Source organism: Embiotoca jacksoni, unplaced genomic scaffold (genome assembly GCF_022577435.1).
Source record: "Embiotoca jacksoni isolate LCO1_2020_lvr unplaced genomic scaffold, fEmbJac1.0.p SCAF_20, whole genome shotgun sequence".
Lineage (NCBI taxonomy): Eukaryota > Metazoa > Chordata > Actinopteri > Embiotocidae > Embiotoca > Embiotoca jacksoni.
In genome coordinates, this window is record NW_027185341.1 from 7,335,158 (window position 1) to 7,361,150 (window position 25,993).

Below are 25,993 nucleotides of genomic sequence, written 5' to 3' on the forward strand. Positions count from 1 at the left end.
CTCTGCATGATGTTGGGAGAGTAAGAAGAGACAGCGAGAGAGAAGGCTCCTCGTTCGATCCAACACGATATGTTGGTGGGAGCCTGTTGACATCCAGCTTTGGCCTTTTTATTTCTTTTCTTTTTTTTTTTAACTGCAGCTTCTTCGCTCTTCACCGTGGTCTCTCTGTCTCTCCTTGCGGGTGACCCTGCTGTATCGCTGGGCAGCGGCAGCACATCTCAGGCTCACGTCGGCCCTTCCCGTCCCTCACATCTTGCCGGGTGCAGGAGGCATCATGCCCGGCATCCCACCAGACATCCCGGTGTTTGGCCCCAACAGGATCTAGAAGGAAACAAGTCCATTATTGGTGGTTGTCGATGGATAAATTCTGCATTGTGACAGTAGTAGCTTCTCGAACACTTGTGAAAACGTCCCCAAAACAAATTCACATAACTCCTCGTGTTAAACCTCACGGTTGAGCTGAAATGCTGGCGCCCGTGAAGACTCACCTGTCTCTGCTGTTGTAGCTGCTGCTGCTCCAGTTGTAGTCTTTCTGTCTCAAACACAACCGGCAGCACCAGGATCATGAAGGAGGTGGTGCCCACCCAGAGCGCAGAGCGGGAAAAACTGAAACAAGTCCACAACCTTATTATTCTCCAAAAGTGCTACATTTTACAGTAAAGGCCGAGACGTTACTACATTAGAAAATACATTATATAATGTGCTCATTTAGTAAATGATACTCAAACGTGCATAATCTGGACTAACTGGGGGGAAAAAAAACTTGATTATGAGCAGTTAATCTCAGGTTCGCTGAGTTGACGGAGCAAGTGAAACTTCACGAAGCTTCAAATTAGTTACAATTTGTTTTTCTGTAATTGTTAAATGTTTATTGTCTTTTCTGGATACATTTTGCAAGACTATAGGAAGGTGATTGTGTAACATTACAGTAAACAACCACCACCATTTAAAAGAAAAAAATTATTTGACGGTCACAAAATTTTGACTCCAATTAGAATAATCGTTCTTGAGTAACAGTATTTTTTTTTACTTGCATAAAGTTTTGCAGCCGAGCTTAAACAATTAATGACTTAATAAATTGACCTACATTAATGAATTAGTACTGCTAACTATTTTGGTTTACCGTTAATCATTTTGAGTGTTGTTGTTTTTTTTAAATGGAAAAAAAAAAGGCAAAACATTTGAGATTGTCGCTTCTGTGAATATTTTGTGGTTCTTTACATCCTCCATAACGTTAAGTTTTAGGTTATTAACTGTTGGTCGGGACAAAGCAAGCAAGCAAGCTTTGGGAAATACTGGTTGACATTTTACAACACTTTAAAAACCAAACAACTGCTGGATAAGATAATAAAACGAATTAGTCGATAACTAAAATATTGTTTTCTGCAAGACTTTTTTTTTTTCCCTAAAAACATTGTTCATGACTGTGAGCTACCAGGACAGACAATACAAAACCAATGCAGATGGTAAAGCGAGAGGAAAACAGACGTACCTGTAAAACCTCTTGACCAGTGAGACGGAGCACTGGGCAGACATCTCAGCAGCTGTGCGGACTGTGTCCGGAAACATCTCCGACAGACCCCACAACCTCTCCATCAGGGTCTCGTCCAGCTGGAGGACACAAACACAAACACCACACAACCTCGATTAACAATGATCGATGATAGAAACCACACAGACAGACAGACAGACACACAGACAGACAGGTGAGCTGGTTCGCTTTGGTGCAGCCATGTCCGGACAGGAATATTAAATGCTCTCCAGACGGGACGGTCCGACCTCACGTCACATTTAAACTCGTACCGACACGACCGGAGCGCCCTTTGAAGGACGACATACTCACATCTTCATCTTCGTCGTCGTCTATCTCGTCCTCGGGAGGCCGGGTGGACACCGGGCCTGCAGCGGGAGATAGCTCCTCGATTCCGGACATGCCTTCTGCCAAGCCCGCGCGGCTCCGTCGGGTTTAGAGTAGCTGTGTGAACGGGGAACAAGTCTCTGGAGAAGCCGGTGAAGCTGACGGTCAAGTCTGACGTATTTCTGGTGGTTTTGTTTTTTTTCGCCCCCCCACCAACACCGGTTTTTATTTTAAAGCTAATGCTAGGAGGCGTGCATCGGCAGGCTGAGGTCACGGTTAGAAAACGTGAGGCTCGTCAGGGTCGGATGACGACACCAGGGCAGGGATCAGCTTCGGCTTCAGGTAGAAAGAAGAGCGCCTCCTATCGCACAGACGGTCTAACAGCAGGTACTGATTTTTTGTTTTTGTTTGTTTGTTTGTTCTTTTATTAGTTTTATTAGCGGTTGGCAAACAGCTTTTAGCTGCATTACCGCCACCCACTGACCGGGAGTATGGACTCCGGCTCTGACCTCTCAATTATTCCTTACTAAGAATAAAACACAATCAAAACAAGAACCAGAAAAGACACTATTAAATCAATTGATGAATAACGAAACAGATAAATACAAAATTAATTAATTGCTGTAATATTATTCAAATTCTGTTAGTTCGTCTTGATGATCCTAAATATTTTTTCAACAAATCACATGACTGATATTGTTCTCTACTAGCTCTCTTAGTGCATTCATCTCTGACTTCGGGTCCACTGTCTCTACTCCACAAAATTCTTACTTTCCATTTCTATGTTTTCCAGTCACACGGACAGTACTGTTCAGACCACTGTGTCCATTCCTCAATCTTGTGAATATTGCCTTCTCTTTTCTATTTCGTCCCCCAGACCACGCACTTCCGATGGTCCCAATGATTTGTTTTCTAAAAAAAAATATCTTCTTTTAATTTCTTTTTATTTGCCCCTTTAATCATAAGATTTACTCATATTTACATTTGCAAGTCCTGCCATCAAAAACTGAGTGTAACTGGCTAAAATCAAATGTAATGTGATCAGTATCCAATTTAGAAACTTTGATAGTTATTAAAAGACAAACCTTTAATTTCTCAAAAATTTGATTTGAACAGCTTATTTAAAGTCCAAGCATAACTGGTTTTTTTTTTTTTTCCAGAAATGTGCAACATCTTTTCAAAACACTTTGACTTGTACAAAATCACAAAAAATACACATCACTGTGTATCACCAATAAAGCATTAGTAAAACACCTTAAAATACTAAACTAGCATTGTTAAATCACTAATAGATCGTTATAACCGCTGTTTGGACACTAAAACATTTGAGTACATTCATAAAGCTTTTAAACAATATTACCAGAACAGTAAGCATAATGACATGAAAAACATAGGGTTTGGCTGTTAACTATATTGTTGTATCTTCTATTTCAGTGTGTATGATATGACAGATTTGTGCAATTTGTTGCCACTGTATAAAAGCTAGTAAGTACAACAGTACAACGTTGTATATAATATATATGGCTATATACTGTACTGTATATACTGTGCATTTTATATTTTATATTTTTAACTGCTATTTTACTGCTATTTTATTGCTTTCTATTATTCTATTATTATCTACTGCTTCCTGTATGCTGCTGTCGCGAAAACATTTCCCCTCGGGGATTAATAAAGTAACTACCTAACCTAAAAATACTCAAAGTCCTTCTTTGGTTCATATAATGAGTATGTTTCCAGTCTGAAGATGACGAGATTCATACCTAATTTACCTATTTTATTTATTGCCAGCAACAAAAAGATCAGAGGTCCTTAATAACCTGCTTTATTACATTGAATCGAATAAAAATAATCACCAGCTCTAATTATTTTCTTCAAGTTAAAAAAAAAAAAGTAGGAACACAAAACAAACATTTTAGCATAGGATAGCCCTTCATGGGGGCACTCGTGTAAACCATGAGAGTGTTTTTGTATGGGCGACACCTTTATGAACTCCTCAGGTTCACAACATATGTTCTTGTTTTATAGGATTCAGCAGATTTTCTACCCTCTAAACGGTGTTTCTAAACCTCTAAATACAGTCTGTGCTCTAAACCTTCTTCGGTGTTTTCATCTTTCGCCAGAGTTGTTGTTGTTGTTGTTGTTGTTGTTGTTATTGCTATGAGCAGCGAAAGAGGGGGGGGTTGGGTTGGGGGGGGGGGGCAGGTCGTGGAAAAGTTCTGGGATGCAGGGATTCCTTGTTTACATCCACCCGGAGTACGCCGCGGGGGCGGGGTTGGCTCCGCCCTCATTCTTTAGCCCTGACGTCATTGTCGCTTGTGTTTTTTATGAATGAAAGAATCCAACCTCAGAGAGCAGCGGAGTAATTCCGGGAAAAGGCGGACTGACATTTTGTCGCCGGAGTTGCGTCGAGCCAGCAGGTAAAATAACCCTTGTTGTTTTTTTATAACCAACTATTTGGACGTTAAAACGGTCAGCGGGGCTTTTTGGGTGGTAACAACCGAGCGGTAGAGGAATGGTATCCGGCTGAGGGGGGGGGGAGACTCGCAGACCAACCAAGGACAAGTGAGCAGGCAGCTGTTCGCTTTAATCTCCTTTAGCTCGTCACAAACCGTTGACGCTAGCTCGGTGCTAACAGTTAACATTACTAGCGTGTTTAAGATGATGCGGATAATTTGGCCTCGCTCTTCATTTTTATGTCTCTTTCCTCGTCTCGTCTGACAAGCCAGAGGAGAGGAGGAGGAGGAGGAGGGGGGGGTTCTCACTTCCTTATTGTACGCGTGTGCTTAAATACCATTTACGCGTTTTTTTTTTTATTTAAAGTGTAAATGGGTGTCTCGTGATGGCTGTTTACTACGGCGGCAGCGTTAAGCTGACCGCCTCCTCTCCGGGTCTGTTGGAGAAGGACACATGGACATAAATACAGTTTCCAGGACTGGTCTGGTGTCAGCTCGTCGTTATTTGGTGTTTTAATATTAAACGGTAGTAGACACGAGGTCGTTAAAACGTGTAATTAACACGTTGTAGCTTCAGGTTGTTGTGTTGTTTTTTTTGTGTGGCAGTGCTGCGTTCACTTGTTGCTTTCCACTTTGGTTAAAAAAAAAAGTCCTTTTTTTATATAGTCGAGTACAAACGTGAACATCCCGGTGTTGTTGGGACTACTACAGAAAGACGTGGTCGTTGCTGGGTTTTTCCTGGATTTGGACTGACCGGCGGTCTTTGGCGGAGCCGGGCAGAAAGAAGTCTTTATTGCTGAATCACTGTGACTTTACGAAACGGCGGTCTCCTCGGTTTACAGCCGGAGTCCGCCGCCGCCGGCTGGTTGGACAACCGCTGTTGCTGCAACCTCCACTTCCTACGCATTTCGGGAAATGCAGTTCGTTTGTCAGCACACTCACAGGCCCAATATTAACAGGTGTTTTCTGTTGCTCGTGTGGGGTTTAAACCCTCTGAATGTGAGCTGTACGTGCGGCTCAAGATATTCTCAACGTTACGCAGCTTTTACGTAAATAGGCTTTTTGATTGTGTAACTTACTTAAGCTATATTCATTATCGTTGCACTTAAATAACTTCTTTTGCTTGTCTGGTTTCTCCTCCAGCGGTGGAAGGTAACCAAAGTACATTTCCTCGTGTACTTACTTTCGAGTATTTCCATTTGATGGTACTTTACACTTCCACTCCACACCTGAGGGGAACCTGGTACTTTACACTACACTACCTGTCAGACAGCTTCACAAGATGTGACACAGTGGATGATATGAGCAACTTGTTTTCCTGTCCCAGTTACCATCTGCTGCCCCTGTAAATAAAAGTGGATATAACGTAGTTCAAACCAGCTCCACCCGCAGCAGCTACGACAGAAACATGCTGCTGACACACCGATGCTTTACTATCAATCATCTAATGATGTCATATATAATCATATATCATCCAGAGGGACCGAATCCTACTTTTGCTTTATCACTTGAACTAGATTTTGCTGCTAGAATTTCTGCACTTTTACTCGAGTATGATTTTTTTTGACGCAGGACTCTTCTCGTCTTCTTCTTGTTGCTTTATTGTTATTTGTTATTGTTATAAGTAACTGACCTGAACACTGTGGCTACCAGTCTCCTCCTCCTGCCTGTGTGGTTTTCTTGCTGGAAGTGCAAGTGGTTGTCTGAAATGTTACTTAAGACGGCGTCACCAATTCAATCTTGTTTTTACAGCCACTAGCTATGAAGGCTACTGTGTCCACACAAGCTTTCACAATCTTTTAGACTTCACTGTTTTGAAGCCATAAAACAAAAGTGTGCTCAGTTCTGTACTATTAAAATAGAAATAGAAAATACAGAATATATGGAGCGTAACAGCCTTTTAAAGTTTGGGGGAGGAGGGGGTCATAAAACTGTTAAATCGCAATCAAGTGAACGCAGAAACACATTTTCAAATGATCTTAAATAGTTCAAAATAACCTGCAGAAACGTAAAGATTCTGATTTTGTTGTTGAAAGCTTTACAAGAGAAAAAGGGGCTTCAAAGATCTAAACATACGCTGGAACCCAGCGAGCACCGGAGTCAACACGTGGTGAAACTCTGCCACAGCGTGACCTCGGCTGCAATCAGCCCGTTTCTTAAATAAAAAGTGATGAGTGTGAGGAGCTGGCTCGTCAGAGAGGCGGCCGAAAGGTCAGCAACGACCTCAAAGTACTCATGAGGCTGTATTTGTCTCTGCGTTCAGAATGCACCGTCATGCAGCTCCCATTGTTTTTCAATGTTTCTTTCTCTACACGTCTGCAGTCACCGTAGTGACTTCATGAAAGGTCTCAAAAAAAAGGAAATCCATTCTTGCAATGAATATGAAAGTCAGCTGATTGACTTCGCAAAAAAAAAAAAAAAAAAGGATGCTGGGGAAATAACATTATGTCCGATTTTTAGGTCTTAAATTTTAAACGTCAACTTCGTTCCTATATGTTGCTTTAGCTGTGAAGCCAACAGTGTTTGTGCGTCTTCTCGTCAACATATTGTTTTGGCTTTTTGTACCCTGTGCGATGTAGGTGAAACAAGGACAGCAGAAGCTGCTTCAAGTTAAAGGGCCGAGTCATTTTTTATCAGCATGACAACGACGTGAAGCCAAATCAAACAAGGGGTAACTCGAGGGGGGGGGGGGCAGGAACACGGTTAAAGTTGGCCCACGTCGAGGTTACAGTTTAATACCACACCACAACATTGATGAGCTGACCTTAGGAGGCGTGTAGGGCGTCCCGGTGCTGCCTGTGTGAAATGCTGAGTGAAAGGAATGACCAAATAGTTGCGTGAAAGAGGTACAGACCTAAATGCACTTTTAGTTCTCTTGTTTTAACCCTTAAAAATCATACTATACAAATTTTAACATGTTTATTTTACATATTTAAACCTATTATAATTTATTTATTTTCCGCCAGAAAGATTTTGACCAAAGTAGCTGCCTGTGCCTGTGAGTCGGTTGGACCGTTGGGGTTGTGTTGACAAGAGGAAGTGTTGAGGGAATTGGTTGGGACACCTGCTTTGAGCAACCAAAAAGGCCAGACGCATTGTAACTTCCTCCTCCTGATTCCAGCGAACCGAAAGGGGCACGTAGCTTTCAAAACCTCCTCTTCCTTTTCATATCAAACCGCAGGGTTTAATGAGAGAGCGCGTTTGGAGAAGCATGAACGAACTGTGGCTTCTCCTTTTCTTCATCCTGCATGACTGGCTGTCTTGTGAGCGGATGGGAAATGTCAAGCCAGATATGGACCGAAAAAAGAAAAGCACAATGCCCCCAGTCACATGTGATAACATACCTTTTGTTTTAAATGTATCCTGTTTCTGTTCTTCCAGAGAGTCTGGGTCTGTTTTGACTGGTGCTCGGGGAAAAAAAAAAAAAACTGAGGACAATTGGATCATGACGACAGAAAGAAGCAGCAAAGCCCTGAAGGTAACACACAGCCAGAAATAAAACTCAAGAATGAGTCATGTTTGTAGCTTTGGGCAGTTTTAACATGTAGGAAAACTGCAATGTGGGAAAGAAGTTTCAGCATTCACCCTGTTTGAGTGGCTTCTTCATGCTTCCTCCCTTCCTGTTTCCTCCTCTGCTACTTCCTCTTCAGGTGAAGCTGGAATGCGGCGAGAACGTGCCCTTCCTGTCCGACAGCGAGCTCATGTCCCTCTCGGTGCGGGAGCTCAACCTCCACCTGCGCGGCCTCTCCCGCGATGAGATCCAGAAGCTGAAGCAGCGCCGTCGCACCCTGAAGAACCGGGGCTACGCCGCCAGCTGCCGGGTCAAACGGGTTTCCCAGCGAGAGGCCCTGGAGCAGCAGAAGACGGAGCTGCAGAGGGAGGTGGACCGGCTCGGGGCCGAGAACGCCGGCATGAGGAAGGAGCTGGAGGGGCTCGGCGCGCGCCTCGCCGCCCTCCAGAGGTTCGCCAGGGGCCTCGAAGCCGGAGGGGGCAGCCTGCTGGCCACGGCCCCCCGCCTCAACACCGCCTCGGTCATCACCATCGTCAAGAGTCCGCCGCAGCCACAGAGAGATCAGGACCCGTCCTAGAAGGAGCTGCTGGGACCAGACTGGGGGGAAGGGGGGGGGGGGGGATGATGGGGATGGGGGAGGAGAAGGGGGGGTAAGACAACCTGCAATGCAAACACACCTGCAGGCATACATCTGCTACACACACACACACACACACACAGGCAGGAGAACGGGAAGACTATACGAGTAGGAAAATACTAAGCTCCTCGTTCACATTGTGACGTCGTGACCGAGTGTGACATCACCGAGGAGACAGCAGCTTTGTTCTCAAGGACCAGGACCAGGTGGAAAAACCCTCCTCTTCATCACGCTGAGTTCTGACACTGCAGCTTAGTCGCCTGACATTCACTCAGAAAGATGCATCAGGTGTAACGTGGACAAAGTCAACACACACACACACACACACACACACACAACCTTTACACTCGGCGCGTAGACGACCTGGACTCCGACTGAACCCGAGCAGAGCGGCTGCACGTCTGTCCCGACAGAGCTGTCGACGCCCTCCGATTGTGCTCCTGACGGGCCGGGGGGGGGGCGTCTCTCTGCTTTCCGTTCACGGCGCCCGACCAGCAGGGCCGTGTGCGCAGCTTCCTCCGGGCTCCACTCGGCGTTCCTGTCGTAGCCTGAAACTACCGACTGTTTCTTCCACTCAGTCCCACACGTTCGTGCAGGAAAACGAGCCACTCGTCGGTCATCCCCGCAGCGTTTCTTAACCTCGGCGTCGGCCCCCCCGTGCGGGCGTTGCTCCGCAATAGATCGACGACGTCTATTTGGACCTCTCCGCACGAAAACAATATAAAACGGCTCCAGCTGCATCAGTGAGGAGGAGTTTGGGGAGCCGAGTGTCCAGAAAGCGGTTAAGAGATGCTGCGCGGTTTCGTCCCGTCCGCGTGGGGGCGGCGTCCATCTGTCCCTGCGCCCATGTCTCCCATAATGCAGTGCCTTCAGTGTGTGTAGGAGCTCCACGTCTGCAGACCTCAGAACCGACCGGGATCGCTCCCTCTTGCCTGTACGTGACGACCACACATTATTTTTCAGTGGATTTCCGTGTTGTCCCGCCCCTCATCACTCCTCTCCCCACGACCTGCTGCAGGCCCTTCACCACAGATTGTTGGTCATTTTGCTACAAAAAAAAACAAAACGACAATAAAAAAACAACAAAAAAAAAAAAACCCCGACGCGTCAGCGCGGAGTTGCATCTGGTAGGAATTACGCTTCGAGTCGACGCAAATCCTCCGCATACATTCCCCCCCGCCCCCCGTCACCCCCCCCCCCCCCCCTCCAGTTTCTGTGTTTTTCTTCGTAATGTTTGCAGCTGAGAGACGAAAATGTTGAGTGACATTTATCAGAGATATATTCTATATTTTATTTGTATTTAAAGGTAGATGTTATGAAAAGACAAGCTAACGAGTGCTGTGACGTTCTCTGTTTTCAAAAGTACTTACGACTAGTTTGAGGATCTTCTCATGTCTAATTATTGTGCTGTGTGGCGACGACGATTACTTTACAAAATGTTAATTATTAGCTGTGTAGAAATATGCTCAAAGCCAATGGCCATATTGCTGTATGATGATTTGTGTGCGTGTGTGCGTGCGCGTGTGAGAGAGTGTGTGAATGTTTTTGTTTTGCCATGTTTGTACCGGCTTGTCATAGCGGATTCTTGGAGGGACGTTATTTTTCTATGATGATTTATACGTTTTTAGAGGTTACTTCTGAATTGGGAGGAAAATAAGACGAGTGAAAGGAAGAGATGGAGACGAGGAGGAGGAGACGAGAAGGTTTGAGGAGTACGCTTGGACGAGGGCGCAAGAAAGTAGACAGACGGGAAAAGAAGGTGCAGAGAGGCGGAGCTTGATTGACTTGAAACCCTCCATCAGACGTGGGCCCGTTTCAGTCGAGGTGCGTTTCAACTCGACTCAAACAGGCTTCGATTTCATGGAGTTTAGGCCACTGAATAGTGCTAGCAATACACGAAACTGTGTTGGCAAATAACTCCTAAAGATATGAGGCATATATTTAGCTATATATGAATATCGGTGTGGCAAAGCATTTATTCTCAATATTTTAACGTCTCACATCTGTCAAATTGTGCTGGATGTTTTGTAATACCTGCAAAACAGAAATGGTCTTTGTATTTATTACTTGTATTTTTTCTATTGTGAAAATTTAAGTACATTGTCTATTTTATATATTAATTATAATAAATGTTGTACATATTGTACATAAACTGGTGGTTATGTGCTGGATTGGAGCAGCGGTGTGAACACAGAGAGGAAGTGGATTTACAGGAAGTGTTGTTGAAGTTGTCGCTCTGCGTCAGGAGATGATGTCGAGCTTTACCTACACGTAAATGATGAGCTGGTGTATTTTGAACTACTAGAGAAGCAGCCATATTCACAGCGTATACAAATCTGAGTCATGGTCAGATCGTATATATTCGCTGACTCGGGTGCACCGACACACTGCCGACGGTCTCCTGCGACCGTCGGGGGAGTTTCATCTGTTGCCAGGAGGCTGTTTCACAATGTTTCTACACGTTCTGCAAAACCCGGAGTACGCACAGTACGTGTGACATAACGGGTTTAATACAGGCAAATCTTTTTAATCCCTTCTAATGTAATATTTCCAGCTCACGTAATTTTTTTTTTGCAGAGAACTGTTGGAAAATTGTTTTACAGCATTACGATTTTACTTTATGGCACTTAATACAGCTGATCCTGCACTCCTGGTAGAAGGAGAAAATAATGACTCGGCAATGTACCATTTAAGCGGGAGGCAGGGGGGGTGGGGGGGTTATGGGAAATGTGGTCTTCACTTTAAGAAGTTAAACGGACAATTGAAGACACTTCATAACAGGGCTGTGTATTGGCACGAATATGGGATTGTCATGCACATCATGATACAGGGGATTCAATTAAATATACTGTAAGCAAAGCATATATTGTGTTGTTTTTTTTTCTTGTAAAAATCTCATTTAACATGTGCGCTGTTAAAGGGACTCCGCAGCCTGCAGCACGCTGTCCTTCTGAGACAAACTACTAGTGAAGGGACAGACAGCGATGGAATAAACATGATGGAGTTGTGAAGGTGAACCGCCCCGCGGATGCAGCAGCACGTGACCGACGGGGCTGAACGGTGCTATGGCAACGTAGCCACCGTCGGCATTAACAGTAGTCCACACAGCATCTCTAAACATTATAGTGATACTCGAGCTCTTCAATATCGTCTCACAGGCCTACTTCAAAGTAATTAAAAAAAAACCCATCAAAGGGGCATTTCAGAAATTCTGTGTATTTTTAAAACATCAGGGGAAATTTTTTTTACTTACAAAATCAAATAGAATAGAGGCCTGAAAGTTGTTCTGACTTTCGGTCTTTAGCAGTCAAGCATCAAAAACGCTGGATGCTGCATTTCCCTGAATGCAACTCTGGTATGTCACATTAGGTAGTATATCACATTAGGTGGTATATCACATTAGGTGGTATATCACATTAGGTGGTATATCACATTAGGTAGTATATCACATTAGGTAGTATATCACATTAGGTGGTATATCACATTAGGTGGTATATCACATTAGGTAGTATATCACATTAGGTGGTATATCACATTAGGTGGTATATCACATTAGGTGGTATATCACATTAGGTAGTATATCACATTAGGTGGTATATCACATTAGGTGGTATATCACATTAGGTGGTATATCACATTAGGTGGTATATCACATTAGGTGGTATATCACATTAGGTAGTATATCACATTAGGTGGTATATCACATTAGGTGGTATATCACATTAGGTGGTATATCACATTAGGTGGTATATCACATTAGGTGGTATATCACATTAGGTAGTATATCACATTAGGTGGTATATCACATTAGGTGGTATATCACATTAGGTGGTATATCACATTAGGTGGTATATCACATTAGGTGGTATATCACATTAGGTGGTATATCACATTAGGTAGTATATCACATTAGGTGGTATATCACATTAGGTGGTATATCACATTAGGTGGTATATCACATTAGGTGGTATATCACATTAGGTAGTATATCACATTAGGTGGTATATCACATTAGGTGGTATATCACATTAGGTGGTATATCACATTAGGTGGTATATCACATTAGGTGGTATATCACATTAGGTGGTATATCACATTAGGTAGTATATCACATTAGGTGGTATATCACATTAGGTGGTATATCACATTAGGTGGTATATCACATTAGGTGGTATATCACATTAGGTGGTATATCACATTAGGTAGTATATCACATTAGGTGGTATATCACATTAGGTGGTATATCACATTAGGTAGTATATCACATTAGGTAGTATATCACATTAGGTGGTATATCACATTAGGTGGTATATCACATTAGGTAGTATATCACATTAGGTAGTATATCACATTAGGTGGTATATCACATTAGGTGGTATATCACATTAGGTAGTATATCACATTAGGTGGTATATCACATTAGGTGGTATATCACATTAGGTAGTATATCACATTAGGTGGTATATCACATTAGGTGGTATATCACATTAGGTAGTATATCACATTAGGTAGTATATCACATTAGGTGGTATATCACATTAGGTGGTATATCACATTAGGTGGTATATCACATTAGGTAGTATATCACATTAGGTGGTATATCACATTAGGTGGTATATCACATTAGTCCTTCCCTGGACAGGTTTGAAACCTTGCATGTAACATATTATTACAACTATTTTGACAGGCTGAGTGCTTCTCATGAAGAGTCAGTGGATAAAAACCTACATGATGTCAGTGAGACATAAAAAAAAAACACGAGGTAACAAATACAGACTACATCTTTAATTTTTTTTCTTTAAATGTTCATCCATTTGACATGAAATATATCATCATGAGCAGCTTTATATAATACAAATAACTATAAAAGAAAGTTATTGAAAAAAAACAAACTCGTTTCTCTTTTGCTCAATTTTTACAGCATATATGGCTATTTCAACACGTCTACTATTCCTCCTGCAGATAGCACTTGAAACTTTTATGTCCAACATTAATGTCAGCGATACATACGACATAGGAAGAGGATGAAGAGTGAGAGTGAATTATGGTTTTGAAATAGAAAGTTTTTGAAATATCGGGCGAAGGAAGCTGCCCGTCGGAGCTGCAATGCAACTGAAACCTCAGTTTCATCATGACTAAAAATAATTCGGTTTGTCTAAAAATAGGCCGCTGCTCCTGTGCACAGACGTGGCTCCTCTCCTGGTTAAAACTAATAACGTATCAGGCAGAAATAAAGAGGAGCAGTGACCTCTGTGGGAGGCTGAGACATGCGTCTGCGCTCTTGTGAAACACAAAGATAAAAAAAAAAAAAAAAAAAAAAACAAGTGACCGATTTGTGACTGAAACGAAGCATTGAAGTGAGAAACTGCGAGTATCCTCACATCCGCTTCCACGTGGCCCCCTGGTGTTCGTACAGAGCTACTGCACAGCAATGAAAGTGCTTACAAGTAAACACGTCGGCAGACTCCCTATGACTCATTCAGATGACTCAAAAACTCCAATGATGAGTACAAAAAAAAATGTTAAAAAAACAAACAGCTTTCACTGTGGTGAAATTAAACCAAACAAAATATTAAAAAAAAAAAAAGAAAAAAAAAGACTTGACTGGAAGAATCAAAGCGCATCCAACAACAACAAACACAACACTGTCAAGTGTATTAAAACATTTTGACTGATATTTTCCCTTATTATTATTAATAAGACCTGTGTAATGTGTGAAAAATATAGTTAAACTGGAGACCTTGATGTTCATGGACACTTAGGTGAATGCATGTTCTTCATCGGTTAGAGGCAAATGAGAATATTAAGTTGTGAAAGCACAAAATTTGTCAAAGTGAAATTAAAATTCATTTGAATTAAAACAGAAATGAGTCATCACGTTTTGCTGCGGGGTGAGAATTTTTGGTTCTCTCAGTTTATGTTGGGACTGTAATTTGTAGAATTCAACTTCGACTGTAAATCAGCCAGACGGTTTTCTAGAGCGATATTGGCGTATCGGTATCTAGTATCGTTATAAATAAAACCATTTTCAAAAAACAATGCAACAAATGATGCTTGAGGTAAATTAGGAAATAGTTCTATTTGTGTTTTTTTCATAGTGATTTCTAATCATTAAAGTCCCACTGAAGTTTATTGTTTCAGTTTACTGATGTCAGTTTGGACATTCAAATGTAAAATATCCTGCCTCAATTACATATCTTTGTTACAAGTGTCCATGTTCAATAACCACATTTAAGAGGTCACTGCAAAAAAAGTGTGCTTATATAAACTGTAAAACCAGTATCGACTATTGGGGGAATATCAGCCAATATATCAATATTTTTTATGTCAGTATCGGACCCAAAAATTCAGCAACAGTCAGGTTCAAGTAATTTAATCGGTCCAACATCTGTGTCGGCAGGCACTAAAATGCTTCATAACTCAAACTGCCACACGGGCATTTATCCAGTGTGGCATTTCAGCACTCCTTCTGTTACTCTGTGACTCTCCATCTCTGGGCCCGTGAAGCTTCAGATGCTTTTTCCATAAATATATCCCAAAACCTTCTTTTTTTTTAATCCTCTTAACAAACAAGACAACCAAACACAACAGTCAGTTGATAGAATTTAAATTTAATCTAAGCTTCAACATTTGGTACAAACAGAGTAAATGTTTCAGGTCCACGAATTGAGAGCAGGCATTTAAAGTTAGCTTTAACCCATATTCCTCTGCCACCCCCCCCCCCCCCCCCGCCCCCCTCTATCCATCTGACCTACATTGTGTCCTGCAGAGGTCTCCTATCCGGAGTGAAGCAGCACGAGCTTTAATCCCAGCCATTCGAGTAACGCCCCAACAACACCAGTGTAATCCTGACCAGGATCTGCTGCTGCTGTCGCCCTTCACTCCTGCTGCTCACTGGAGCACATGTACTGTATAATCTATAAGCCGCTCTGCCTCTCTCTCATCTGTAACGTCAACATCAATAACAACATTGATCCACGCGGCTGGCATGTTTTCCCTTTAAATTCACCCTCACAGTGCTGCGATGGACGTCCCGACAATAAACCACCGCCGCCGGTCTCTCCAGTTCACTGGCAATTAATCACCACATGTGAAATCAGAAACTTCGAAGCCCGTTTTTCATGACTGCGCCACGAGACTGCCACAACACCGAACCAGCTTTGAAGCACACTTCATCTTTTAGCAAACCAACTAACTTGTTAAATTTTTACACATGAATATCTGAATAGTCTTTTCAAGTCTGCAAAATTAACAGTTCAAAATGAAACTTTAATGAGAATTTCCAGTTAAACTTGAAGCTCGTGTCAGCTTCCTTAAAAAAAAAAAAAAAAAAAACGCCACCGGCAGAGCATTTAAACTCCAAACCAATCCAGGACGAACAAATAACTTCAAGTCGGGTGATTGTTACAGACGAGCTTCTGCTCCAGCCAGAGAACCGAGAGTCACTACGTGGAGCTGAGAGTGACTCAAACTTTCCAAGTTCAATACCAAATCACCTTCAAGTGTTCCAAACAACACGCATTGGGAAATGTGAACGCAGACAATGTTCACGTGGGAAGGCCCTTTAGTTCACGATCAGTCTTTAAAAAAAAAAAAAAAACAGGAAAAAGACAAACACACGACTGTCTAATCAGCCGCGCGCTGAAGAGGAGCGGCTGCGCGGAGGGATGAAGGCCATTAAAACGTCTGTGGCGCGTCAAGAGCTAGAATTCGTCGTCCGAGCTGAGCAGGAGGGTTTTCTCGGAGTCGCCGCGGGCGCCCACGGCACGGCAGACGGCCGGCGGCGCCCCCTGCTCCAGCGTGGACTGCTGCGTGTACTGCTGGTAGGCCGGGGAGAAGTTGTGGATGGCGTCCTGGACCATGTCGCCCGGGTTCATGGTCTCCTTCAGGCTGCTGGAGATGCTCTTCATCGGGGCGCAGCGGCCTGAGGGAGAGGAGGGACACCAGCAGAGTCAGAGAGTGGTGCGTTTTACTGTCGAGGGAAGAAAAAAAAAAAAAAAAAAGAGGGAAGGAAAAAAGAAGGAGTCGAACATTAAGAAGAGGGTGGAGGGGGGAGAGAGGAGGGGGATATGTGAGAGTAAAGAAGAGGGGAGGGATTTAGTGCGAGGAGAGGAAATAGAGAGAGGAGTAAAGAGGCATCGGTGATTTAGAGGGAGTCGGACAAAAGGGAGCAAGACATGAGGGGTGGGGGGGGAGTGATTTACAGAGAGGAAGAGCTTCACACGGCATGTGAAAACAGGAAGGAGCTGTAGAGAAGAAAGTGAAACAGGGTGGGAATGATTTAGGAGAAGGAGCAACACAATGAAAAAGCAGCTAGAGTCGCAGTTTAGAAAAAGAAAACGAAAAAGAAGAGAAACCGGTTGAATGTGTGAAACACGGTGAAACACGCATTACGGGGAGATTGTAGAGGAAACATGGTCAGAGTGCAAACCTACCAAACTGTCCATATGTAGGAACAGGTCCTTTATGGGGCAGCAGAGAAGAAGAAGAAGAAGACGACACATAGAAACAGCAAAAGAAAAGGACGCATGAACAGAATAAAAAGGGACAAAATAAATGGAAAAGAAACGAACATGGAGAGAAGTAACGAAAACGAAAAGGATGAAGGAGAAAATATGCGTTGGAACAGATTTAGATGAAGACTTTTCCTTTTGTAAAAACAAATGTTTTACGACACTTACAGTAAACTGGCGTGATATTTACAGTACATCTCGGACCCCTTTCCCCACCTTGTGAATCCAGACTCTTGTCCATGTAGACTCGGTACGTGAAGGCGTGTCGCAGGGCGAGCGCCGCGAAGAACATCTCGATGCAAATGATTAAGTTCTGGTAGCCGGCGGCGACCGTTCCCTCGCCGACGGACACCTCCGGCGAGTTGATCTGGGGGATGGCCCTGCACTTCTCCAGGATGGCCAGCAACATGCCTGACAACAAATACATAGCCAGTTTAGTGGGAGCACAACGACCTTCACGGGCTTTTCGAAAATAATCCAAGTCGACCGAGAAGTAAACGGAGCGCGGCGTGTTTTTACCCTGCCAGAAGGAGAGGAAGATGACCGACTTCACCATGAAGAACTTGAGCATGGGGCTGTAAGGGCTGAGCAGCTCCCGGGTGGCGAAGTAGAAGAGGAAGAGGGCGTACAGAGACAAGCTGACGGAGATGTTGTTGATGATGGTCACGTACAGGTAACCGCCGGCAACGCTGCGGAGGGAGAGAGCGACGTTAAATACGAGACGGGGTTTGCGCTGACCGTCGGCCGGCTGAACGTCCCATCCGGAGGTTAAAGTCCCAAACTGAAACCATCCAGAGAGGAAGGCGACGATCAGCAGTCCACGTGTTGTGGAAGCTGTGAAAAACACCCGGACACGTGACCGACGCACGTCATCCGCTCGGATCAAAGGTATCAACGCGAGGGTTAATGCAGCTTTAGCGAGCCGACCTCCCCGCCTCGCCTTACTTGAAGTCTCCGTCCTTGTATTTGCCGTAGGCCTGCAGGATGACGGTGATGGCGGCCATGAGCGGTTTGACCACGCAGAACTGCAGAGTGGCCTGTTTACAGAACCGCAGGAAGCCGATGGAGTAGGCCTTTCCTCTGAGACAGCAGGTCCCGTACATGCAGCTGGACCTGAGGGGGACAAGCAGCAGGTTTAGGGTCCGCGTCCTTTTAGTGTTGATTCAGGAGCTGCGAATGAAAAAGCGTCCGCTACTCAAACGCGGGTTGAGAACAAGTTGTTTTAGAGACGGATCCTTCAGCCGATCTCATCTGGAACTCACTCGATCGGCTTCCCTCGGATCTCGGCCATGATGGCGCTCTCTCCTCCCAGGTATTCATAGCACAGGCTCAGGAAGTTGTAAATAACAAATGCTGGGGACAAACAAGGAAACAGGTGACAGCATTGTTATTTTCTGTATATGTACATACAATGATAAATATTTAATTTGTTGTTGTATTTAATTCGTCTTGACAAAAAAAACAAAAAAAAACATCCAACGGTGAGGAAAACAACTTTGCTGCTTGCGCTCTCTAGATGAGAGTCACACTGTTCAGGTGACAGCAGCTTTTAGCTATTAGAAACTCAAATTCTTGACAGTCACACGATCAATCGTGTCATGTTGTTGTTCATTAGATAGAAAACATTAAAGAAATAGAGGTGGCGGCGTGTCCTGTCAGTCCCTCTGGTGGACTAACTACCCAATCTATTTACATTTGGTCTCATTAGAAGTTGAAGCGTCCAGCCTCTAGTGGTCCTCAGAAGTATTGCACTTACACCATGATTCATTTTTATGAACAGTCTACGGTCAAAAAATGAACATACAATTTAGATTAACATACAGTAACCTGATAAGTTTTAGGTTGGGTTTTTTTTTTTTTTTGCATATAAATCTGTGACTTTTACTTCTTATACATTAAGTAGTAATGTTACTTTAAAATAGAAGATGAAAACACACAGAGAGAGAGACGCACACACACACATTTCCCTTGCTGACTGATATCCACCAGGCTCCTGCGCCCGGTGGATTATCTCTCCTCATCGCTGCTTCAGAACGAAGACGATCGAGGAGCTCAGAAAAAACACACGACCGGACTAATCCCGTTAACCCCGGAGGAGCTTCCTAACCCTCTGTGTGCACACGCATCCTCTCACAGACAGGATTTGTGTGACTGAACAATGGCGGTGAAATAAGGCGAGAGCCATGGGTGTTAATCAGTGTGTGAATGTGTGAAAATGTGATATATTTTGGGTATGTGCTGTAGTTTGTGTTTGTGGGGGAGGTTCAGGGGCGTGTGTGTGCGTGTGTGTGTGTGTGTGTGTGTGTGTGTTGTGTCACAATACAGGTCTCAAAGTAGATCTCAGCTGAACAGAGATTCTTGTTACGTCAGCCCTCTGCAGCCGAGATATTATATTCTCCTTTTCTTTCTCTGTCCTTCCTGCACCCACACACTCAACACAACCTTGTCGCCGTCTGACATCAGATGCCTGTCAGACAACACTCAGGTAGAAGGTACCGATGTCTCCGGCTTAAACACGAAAGCTCGCTGCCTCCAGAGCCGAGTGATGAGAACTGGTTGATCTGCTTCGAGTCTCTCTCTCTCTCTCTGTCTCTGTATACCATTGTGCTCTTTCCCCTTGTCCCCACGGACACCCCCCGTCAGCAGCAGTTGCCACGGTGATACAGTAGGCCCACATACAATGAGAACGGTAACTTTTAGAGCAAGCTAGGTTGAGAGAAACTCATTATCTGATGCAGTCGGTCTGGTTGATGAGGAAGATTTGCGAGCGCGCAGTTGCCATGCAACAGGTCGTTCATCCTTACTGAGGCAAAGATCTGGGCAGGGCTCAGCAGCGCTGTAGGAAGAGGACGGTAAACCGGAGGAGCAGAGGAGGCAGAGGAGGAAGGAGGTGGGCAAGAGGAAGAGGAGGAGGAGAAATTGGAAAGGTACTGAAAAGGATTTGGATAAAAGTGACATGGAAGCCTGGAGAAAAGAAAACAGTGGAGGGAGGGAGGATGATGATGATGAAGAGAGGAGGAGAGCCATCTGTATGAGGAAGCAACAACACGACCGCAGTTTTGACAACGTCCCTGCCAGAAGCAGAACCATACAAGGACGTCCTCAGTCCACCTTCAAAAGCATGTGACATCATCAGCTTACCAACACAAGACGTGACACACGAGCCATCGTGAGCAGACCGTTTCCATCTTCATCATGACAATTGACTGAGTGGAATGAAGAGAGGAGGCAGTCGGCTGCCTTTCACCACTTCTTGCCAATTTAAGATTTCAATAGTCAGACAATCAAAGCATCAAGCAGCACGTGTTGTGTCTGCGTCACCCGTCCGCTCAGAGAAGCTGTGAGCTCCCCACCTCCTTCAGCTTTTCTGACTCTACACAAATAAAGTAGGTCGACCTCGAGTGAGTGTTAAAGTCATCCGGTCTCCACTCTGTGGGTCCATGTTTGGATTTCATATTTCTTCTAGAAGCCGTTTGTCCTCATGCAGCCAAAATGATATCCAAACCTAATGTCTGATATATACACACACACACATGAAGATGTTTACATTACAGAAAAGATCTAACGTAAACTAAAGCTCATGGTTGGATGCCTCCAACAAGAAGTTAAGCCACAGTTTACATCCATGTCTGTCCACTCTTATTGAACACAAAGTTCTCGTCATAACGGAAGATGATACTTCCAATATGAATGTTTCGGCAAAGATGCGACAAACTATAAACATGGCTGCTTCACACACACAGAAGATCTTTCCAACCATCACAATTTCAACGTGGACATCCAAGATTAGTGTCACCAAAAGTATTCTTTTCTGTTCCTGAGTTCATGGTGTTAAATCATAGCCACAAAAGTGTGTTAGCAGAATATTTTTTAAATATATGATGTCATCACTTTATCCTATTAGAAATGTGTGTATTTATTTTTCATATATTCATGTGTAAATTCTTTGGTTATGACCTGCATTGTGTGCCAAATCTGAGGGAAATACACTAAATATATACAAAACTTTTACACCCTCAGTGCACAAGCAGAAAAAAAGTCCGTGGTGAAACCGTGAAATGTAAACATTGAGAAAAGGAATAAAGACAGATATTCTAAAATATTTGAAAATAAAACCCCACAAATCACTAAAATCCTCCAAGGTTATATCAGGTCTCATTTAAAGCCTCTCTGTTGACGAGAAGAGCGTTACAGCTTCAATAAAAAGAGATCACAATTAACTTAAGCGTCGCTCTTTTATTTGCTGTCTTTTTAAGTTGAAAATGGTTTCTGCTACTAGACAGCATCAGAGTGTAGCAGACAGGTAAATACAGCTTCAGTCTGCCACAGAAAAGGCAAAACTCTAATACGGGTGAGACGGCACTTTGTAAAATAAACATCGACTTGTACGGGTGGACTAATCTGCTGTGGACGGCAGGGCAGACTATTCATCTCCAATTGAATTTGATCACAGCGTGTTTCAGCAAATCAACTGGAAGAGTTGCCCACAAAGAGGTGAAAAGGATTTACCTCTGTAAATTTATCCATTAATGGGATTTTTTTTTTTTTTTTTTTTTTTAAAGTCCCATTAAATGTGTGCATTTAACTGAGACATCCCGGTGGAGCATGGCTCTCCATAGATCCCGGGAGGGACTAAAACCCTCTCAACATGGCACAGACAGGAAGAAGACAAAAACACGTCCTTACCCTCGTAGCAGTCCCTGACGGTGTCAAAGTACACGTAGTACTGGTCGTTGGTGAAGAAGAGGAGGCTTAGCCAGGAATCAAAGGCGTAGATGGGAACGATGAAGAGGATCCGCACGATGTGGCGCTGCTCCCTCGGTGAGCTGTAGAAGCGGAGGTGCATGTAGATCTGGGACACACAGAAGAGACATTTTAGACATTTTAACAGATTAAATGTCCAAAATGAGACTTACATGAAGCAAAACTGACTTTCTACGCAGTTTCAAACTAGAAATTGGGAAAATTATAACATTAAAACCACAACATCAAAATAAAAGTGTATAGAGCTGGCTTCATTTGTAGTAAAATATTCCCCAGCTTTGTGTCATGAGTGAGAAAAGCTGCTTCCCTTCTCGTACAATGAGGAATATTTCTATATCAGCAGGCTTAAATGCTGTAAGAAGATAAGGCAGCAGAGAGTCTACGGTTTGCGGGCGGAGCAAAGTTCTCATGAGCTTTAAAAAAATGACTTTTTTTTTTTTTTAAAGTAAAAACTAAACTGTCAAGTAGTTTTTTCACGATGCATCATTAATGTCCTCAACACTCACACGACATCATCTCACAGGAATGTGAGAGAAAAAACAAAAAAAACACCTTCCGACACCAACCAGTGAAAAGAAGTCTCACTTTGTGTGTATTCACGCTCTGTCTCACAAACACCTGCCGAGGGACGTTGCCAAGCAACCCCCGGCCCTTCTCTGGGGCTGAGCAGCTGTGTGTGTTTGCAGGATCGCATCACCTGTGCATTTTAACAACACACACACCTGCCCGTCTTCTTCATGAGCACCAAACAGCCGGTGTGCTCATTCAAACCCCCCCCCCCCCCTCCCCCCCTTCTCCGGCTCGGTCAATAAAGTACGACAGCCTAAGTCACACCTCCTCCTCTCCGCCCCGATGGGAAGCTCTTACCTGGTGACAGGTGAGGATGAGTGCGGTCCACACAAAGAAGCCAGACACGGCCTGCGCTGCTGGCGTCATCAGGAAGATAGGCTGGTCCGGGCCCAGCAGTGGGGCTTCAGGGAGCCAGGAAATATTGGGGCCCATCGGGACTGCTGTGGGTGGAGGGACGGGTGCTGCAACAAGAGGGGAGTTCTCCCCGAGCCTCTCGGAGAGCGGCACGTCTCGCCTCCACAGCCTCAACATCTGGAAGAGACGCAGAGGCTGTCAAACATGCACTTTTGTACACAGCTTGTTGGACAGAACAGGAGACATATCAATGTGTGTGTGTGTGTGTGTGTGTGTGTGTGTGTACACATTCACTGAAACTCCTCTCCAGCAGAGACTATACAGTGACACAATCCATAAAAGTATGAATTCTCATTTCCACCAGTAATCATCAACCTGGAATATAGATGACGCACTCCGTTATCAGTGTAACAGGAAGACAGATAGAGGACAGACGCGCAGCACGTCAAGAATGTTCTGTTTGTCTAATCATTACAATGCTATCCGTGTTCAACTTTGTGGAAAATGAAATTGATTTTTGCGAGTGCCTCCGTCTCCCCAGAACAAGCCCGGCCATCTACCATCCAGCACTGGATTTAAGTGGAACGTGCGAGTTTGATGTCGTACACCGAACAAATAACAAAATGTAATTTAGCTTTAAAGCATTCTGGTACTTTAGGGCTTCACTTATCCCTCTTTGTCTGGCAGCTAAACACTGACGCAAAATGATGAAACTCAAAGGAAAATGTTATTTGATTTGCAGGGCTAATGACAAAACCTGACATCTCAAGCTGAATGTTTTCAATTTTTGAAATTTTCTGCAACTCAACCAGCCAACTATCCTTGGAACTAAAACACAGATTTGACCTCAATTATTTTGTAAAAAGCATTGAAAAAAAAAACAAAAAAACATTTTCCATATCTGACCAGAGAGCCAAACAAGAACAAGATGTTCAGGACGATACGAACAAAAGCTGCGATATATCTATCTGTATCTACAGCTCCTGAAGTTGACTTGACTTGAAGTGGCCAGAAGATACGTTACATAAGCAGCAGCTGGCCACCGTCTCCAGGACGGCAGTCGTGTTCTCGGGGTGTGTTTGTTCTTGTACGCTGACAAGACAGTTATCATGCGAGACTCAGCTCGGGGGAGACGCAGATCTCGACTTTGTGAAGGTGGAGTCACATACTTTTAGACAGAAATAGAGATTATAAATGATATGAGTGGGCGTGAATGGAAAGGACATAAACTGATGGGGAAGGAGAGACAGTGAGAGACGGTAGCCTTCGGTCTGACTTATCATCTTGTCTGCCAGAGTCGCTCGGCAACCGAAAGTCACATAGGACAGAGAGCAAACAGCAGGGACAATGACAGTCTGACATAATGACAGACAGACACACACACACACACACACACACACACACACACAAAGCACCATTTAGTTTCTCCACAACACTAATTACATTTACCTCTACTGACGTAATTTGAGGGTTCAATAAAATACATTAAGCTGCTTTCACGCATGTACGTGAGACAGACCAGTTAGGGTTTCGCTGATTGTGTGTGTGTGTGTGTGCGCGTGTAACCTGTCTGTGTGTGTGTGTGTGTGTTGTGAGAGAGAGACAGAGACAGCAGGTCATTTGTATTAGTTTGCGGGCGATCAGCAGATCCACATGTCAACAAGAAGTGAAGGCATCAGCAGCCACACACACAATACCAGTGACAGTGAAATGATGCTGAAGCAATGGGACATCTGTGTGTTTCATTTGAAAGGCAAAAAAGGTCAGCGTGCGCACACACACACACACACACACACACACACACACACACACACACACACGGAGGTATAATATATGAGAGAGGAAGGGGGGGGGGGGTCAGGAATAAAGCAACAGATGGAAAGGGGGCGACGGGGGGCAGACAGGGTGTTTATCATTCATAATAAGTAATAATATGGGTGATAGCTGGACTGGATTACGCTAAATCTTATTTATCAGAAAACCACTTCAAAGCTTGGCCTTTGTTTGTTTTTGCCTTTAAGTCACCACAATAACAGTGATTTGATCATGCTGCTCTGAATAATGAAATCTGATTTGGGTCAATCTGGTTTAACAAGTTTGAATAATGTGGAAATGAGGCTCATTCCATGAAATTAACCACAAATAGCGAAGTTTACAACAAAAAAAAACCACTCACCTCTGCTAAAAGTTAGTCACAACAACTCAGCGATGAACTCGAGTTGAAAACCTGAAATTTCGAAACACGTTTGTTAGTCGGGGGGGGGGGGGGAGTGTTTAAAGGAAAGTATTGTTTTAGCAACTAGACTCACCCGGTAGACTGGCTGCAGCTTTAAAAAAAAAAAAAAAAAAAATCCTCCTGATCTCCGTCAAAGTCCTCGACTGGAAATAACTCAGAAACGGCCTTAATTCCTGGTCAGAGCCGCACCGCTGCACCCCAGACATCCATGTTGAGCCCTCAGTGGACTGCCCCGTCAACACCTCCACCACAACTCACCTCTAAAGTTTGCCTCTCATGTCATCAAACTTCTGCTCTGTCCTTTTATTGCTCCCGTCTGTCGGTTTAAAACGCCTAAAGTCGTCGTTTCGGGAGTTAAACCAGTAAAGTCAGTCATTCCTCTCGGCTCCTCTTTCTCCACTCCGGTGCTTCAAACCAATCCCTGCCGGATTAACTGCAGATCGGGCCGGCCCCGCCTACTCCTGCGAGGACGAGCCGACTCAGCCAATCACAAACCGGTTACCATTATCAAAACGGAAAGGGGCGGAGTTTGTGTCCCAGACACTGAGTTTGCGCAATTCTATTCTGGATCCAGCGCCGTGGATGACGTACAAACTGCCCCCATACACTCGGTGAATGATGTATTTTTTTTTTTTTTTGCAACTTCCTGTCCTGACCGTGTCGCCAATGTGTGGGCATTCACCCTTCATCATTTAAAACTTCTTCTGAGCTTTATTTGACTTTTGTAAGGATTGTCAAAGTTTCTCAGGGAACTTTTTCACAGCAAATATGCGACCTGTCTTGGCAGGTATAAACATGACCATAATCTAAAAAAAAAAAAAACTCTCATTAGTAAGTAAAATTCATGCTTTCAGAATGTTACTTAAGTTAAAGGTGCAATATGTACGATTTTTAGTTTAAAATATCCTAAATTATCCCTGCTGCAATGAAAGAATACAACTCAAGGAAATCTGACCTTTTGTACAAAACACAATGACACACGTGCTTAAATTTCATTGCTGGCCTAGAAATAATGCATAATTGTAAATATTTATTCTTTATTGTTATATATTTACTCTAAATTACATACTATATTTCTATGTTGATCATATTTC

General features: G+C 43.7%; 3 protein-coding genes across 7 annotated transcripts; 1 reads left to right on the forward strand and 2 right to left on the reverse strand.

The window, feature by feature from the left end:
* Positions 1 to 107: 107 nt before the first annotated feature.
* tomm22 (translocase of outer mitochondrial membrane 22 homolog (yeast)) lies at positions 108 to 1,933 on the reverse strand. The gene is made up of 4 exons (XM_069156030.1): positions 1,844 to 1,933; positions 1,493 to 1,611; positions 489 to 606; positions 108 to 321 (listed from the first exon to the last, which is right to left on the reverse strand). Exons 1-4 carry the CDS (start codon positions 1,931 to 1,933, stop codon positions 247 to 249), a joined length of 402 nt encoding a protein of 133 aa, XP_069012131.1. The 3' UTR covers positions 108 to 246.
* Positions 1,934 to 2,097: 164 nt separating this feature from the next.
* maff (v-maf avian musculoaponeurotic fibrosarcoma oncogene homolog F) lies at positions 2,098 to 10,614 on the forward strand. 2 transcript variants are annotated; one of them, XM_069156028.1, is made up of 4 exons: positions 2,098 to 2,245; positions 4,197 to 4,278; positions 7,696 to 7,792; positions 7,965 to 10,614. In XM_069156028.1, the coding sequence occupies exons 1-4, from the start codon at positions 2,098 to 2,100 to the stop codon at positions 8,400 to 8,402; spliced, it is 765 nt and encodes a 254-aa protein (XP_069012129.1). In that variant the 3' UTR covers positions 8,403 to 10,614. The 2 variants fall into 2 exon arrangements, with proteins under 2 accessions (XP_069012129.1, XP_069012130.1); XM_069156029.1 differs by lacking the exon at positions 4,197 to 4,278 and having other exon boundaries at positions 2,147 to 2,245.
* Positions 10,615 to 13,225: 2,611 nt separating this feature from the next.
* Positions 13,226 to 25,315, reverse strand: tmem184ba (transmembrane protein 184ba). 4 transcript variants are annotated; one of them, XM_069156036.1, is made up of 10 exons: positions 24,973 to 25,315; positions 24,840 to 24,890; positions 22,607 to 22,840; positions 21,662 to 21,827; positions 18,238 to 18,328; positions 17,921 to 18,088; positions 17,495 to 17,664; positions 17,192 to 17,386; positions 16,898 to 16,924; positions 13,226 to 16,386 (listed from the first exon to the last, which is right to left on the reverse strand). In XM_069156036.1, exons 3-10 carry the CDS (start codon positions 22,838 to 22,840, stop codon positions 16,166 to 16,168), a joined length of 1,272 nt encoding a protein of 423 aa, XP_069012137.1. In that variant the 5' UTR covers positions 24,840 to 24,890; positions 24,973 to 25,315; the 3' UTR covers positions 13,226 to 16,165. The 4 variants fall into 4 exon arrangements, with proteins under 4 accessions (XP_069012137.1, XP_069012138.1, XP_069012139.1 ...); XM_069156037.1 differs by lacking the exon at positions 24,840 to 24,890; XM_069156038.1 differs by lacking the exon at positions 16,898 to 16,924.
* Positions 25,316 to 25,993: the final 678 nt, after the last annotated feature.

Excerpts from the sequence above, each read along its gene's own strand:
- tmem184ba (XM_069156037.1), bottom strand. The coding sequence starts at position 22,840 with ATGTTGAGGCTGTGGAGGCGAGACGTGCCGCTCTCCGAGAGGCTCGGG. Across the intron at positions 18,089-18,237 it reads ATCCGAGGGAAGCCGATCGA|GTCCAGCTGCATGTACGGGA; the intron begins GTGAGTTCCAGA and ends TGTCCCCCTCAG. Across the intron at positions 17,665-17,920 it reads TACAAGGACGGAGACTTCAA|CGTTGCCGGCGGTTACCTGT; the intron begins GTAAGGCGAGGC and ends CTCCCTCCGCAG.
- tomm22 (XM_069156030.1), bottom strand. The coding sequence starts at position 1,933 with ATGTCCGGAATCGAGGAGCTATCTCCCGCTGCAGGCCCGGTGTCCACC. Across the intron at positions 607-1,492 it reads CTGGTCAAGAGGTTTTACAG|TTTTTCCCGCTCTGCGCTCT; the intron begins GTACGTCTGTTT and ends GACTTGTTTCAG. Across the intron at positions 322-488 it reads AGCTACAACAGCAGAGACAG|ATCCTGTTGGGGCCAAACAC; the intron begins GTGAGTCTTCAC and ends GTTTCCTTCTAG.
- maff (XM_069156028.1), top strand. The coding sequence starts at position 2,098 with ATGCTAGGAGGCGTGCATCGGCAGGCTGAGGTCACGGTTAGAAAACGT. Across the intron at positions 4,279-7,695 it reads GAGTTGCGTCGAGCCAGCAG|AGAGTCTGGGTCTGTTTTGA; the intron begins GTAAAATAACCC and ends CTGTTCTTCCAG. Across the intron at positions 7,793-7,964 it reads GAAGCAGCAAAGCCCTGAAG|GTGAAGCTGGAATGCGGCGA; the intron begins GTAACACACAGC and ends CTTCCTCTTCAG.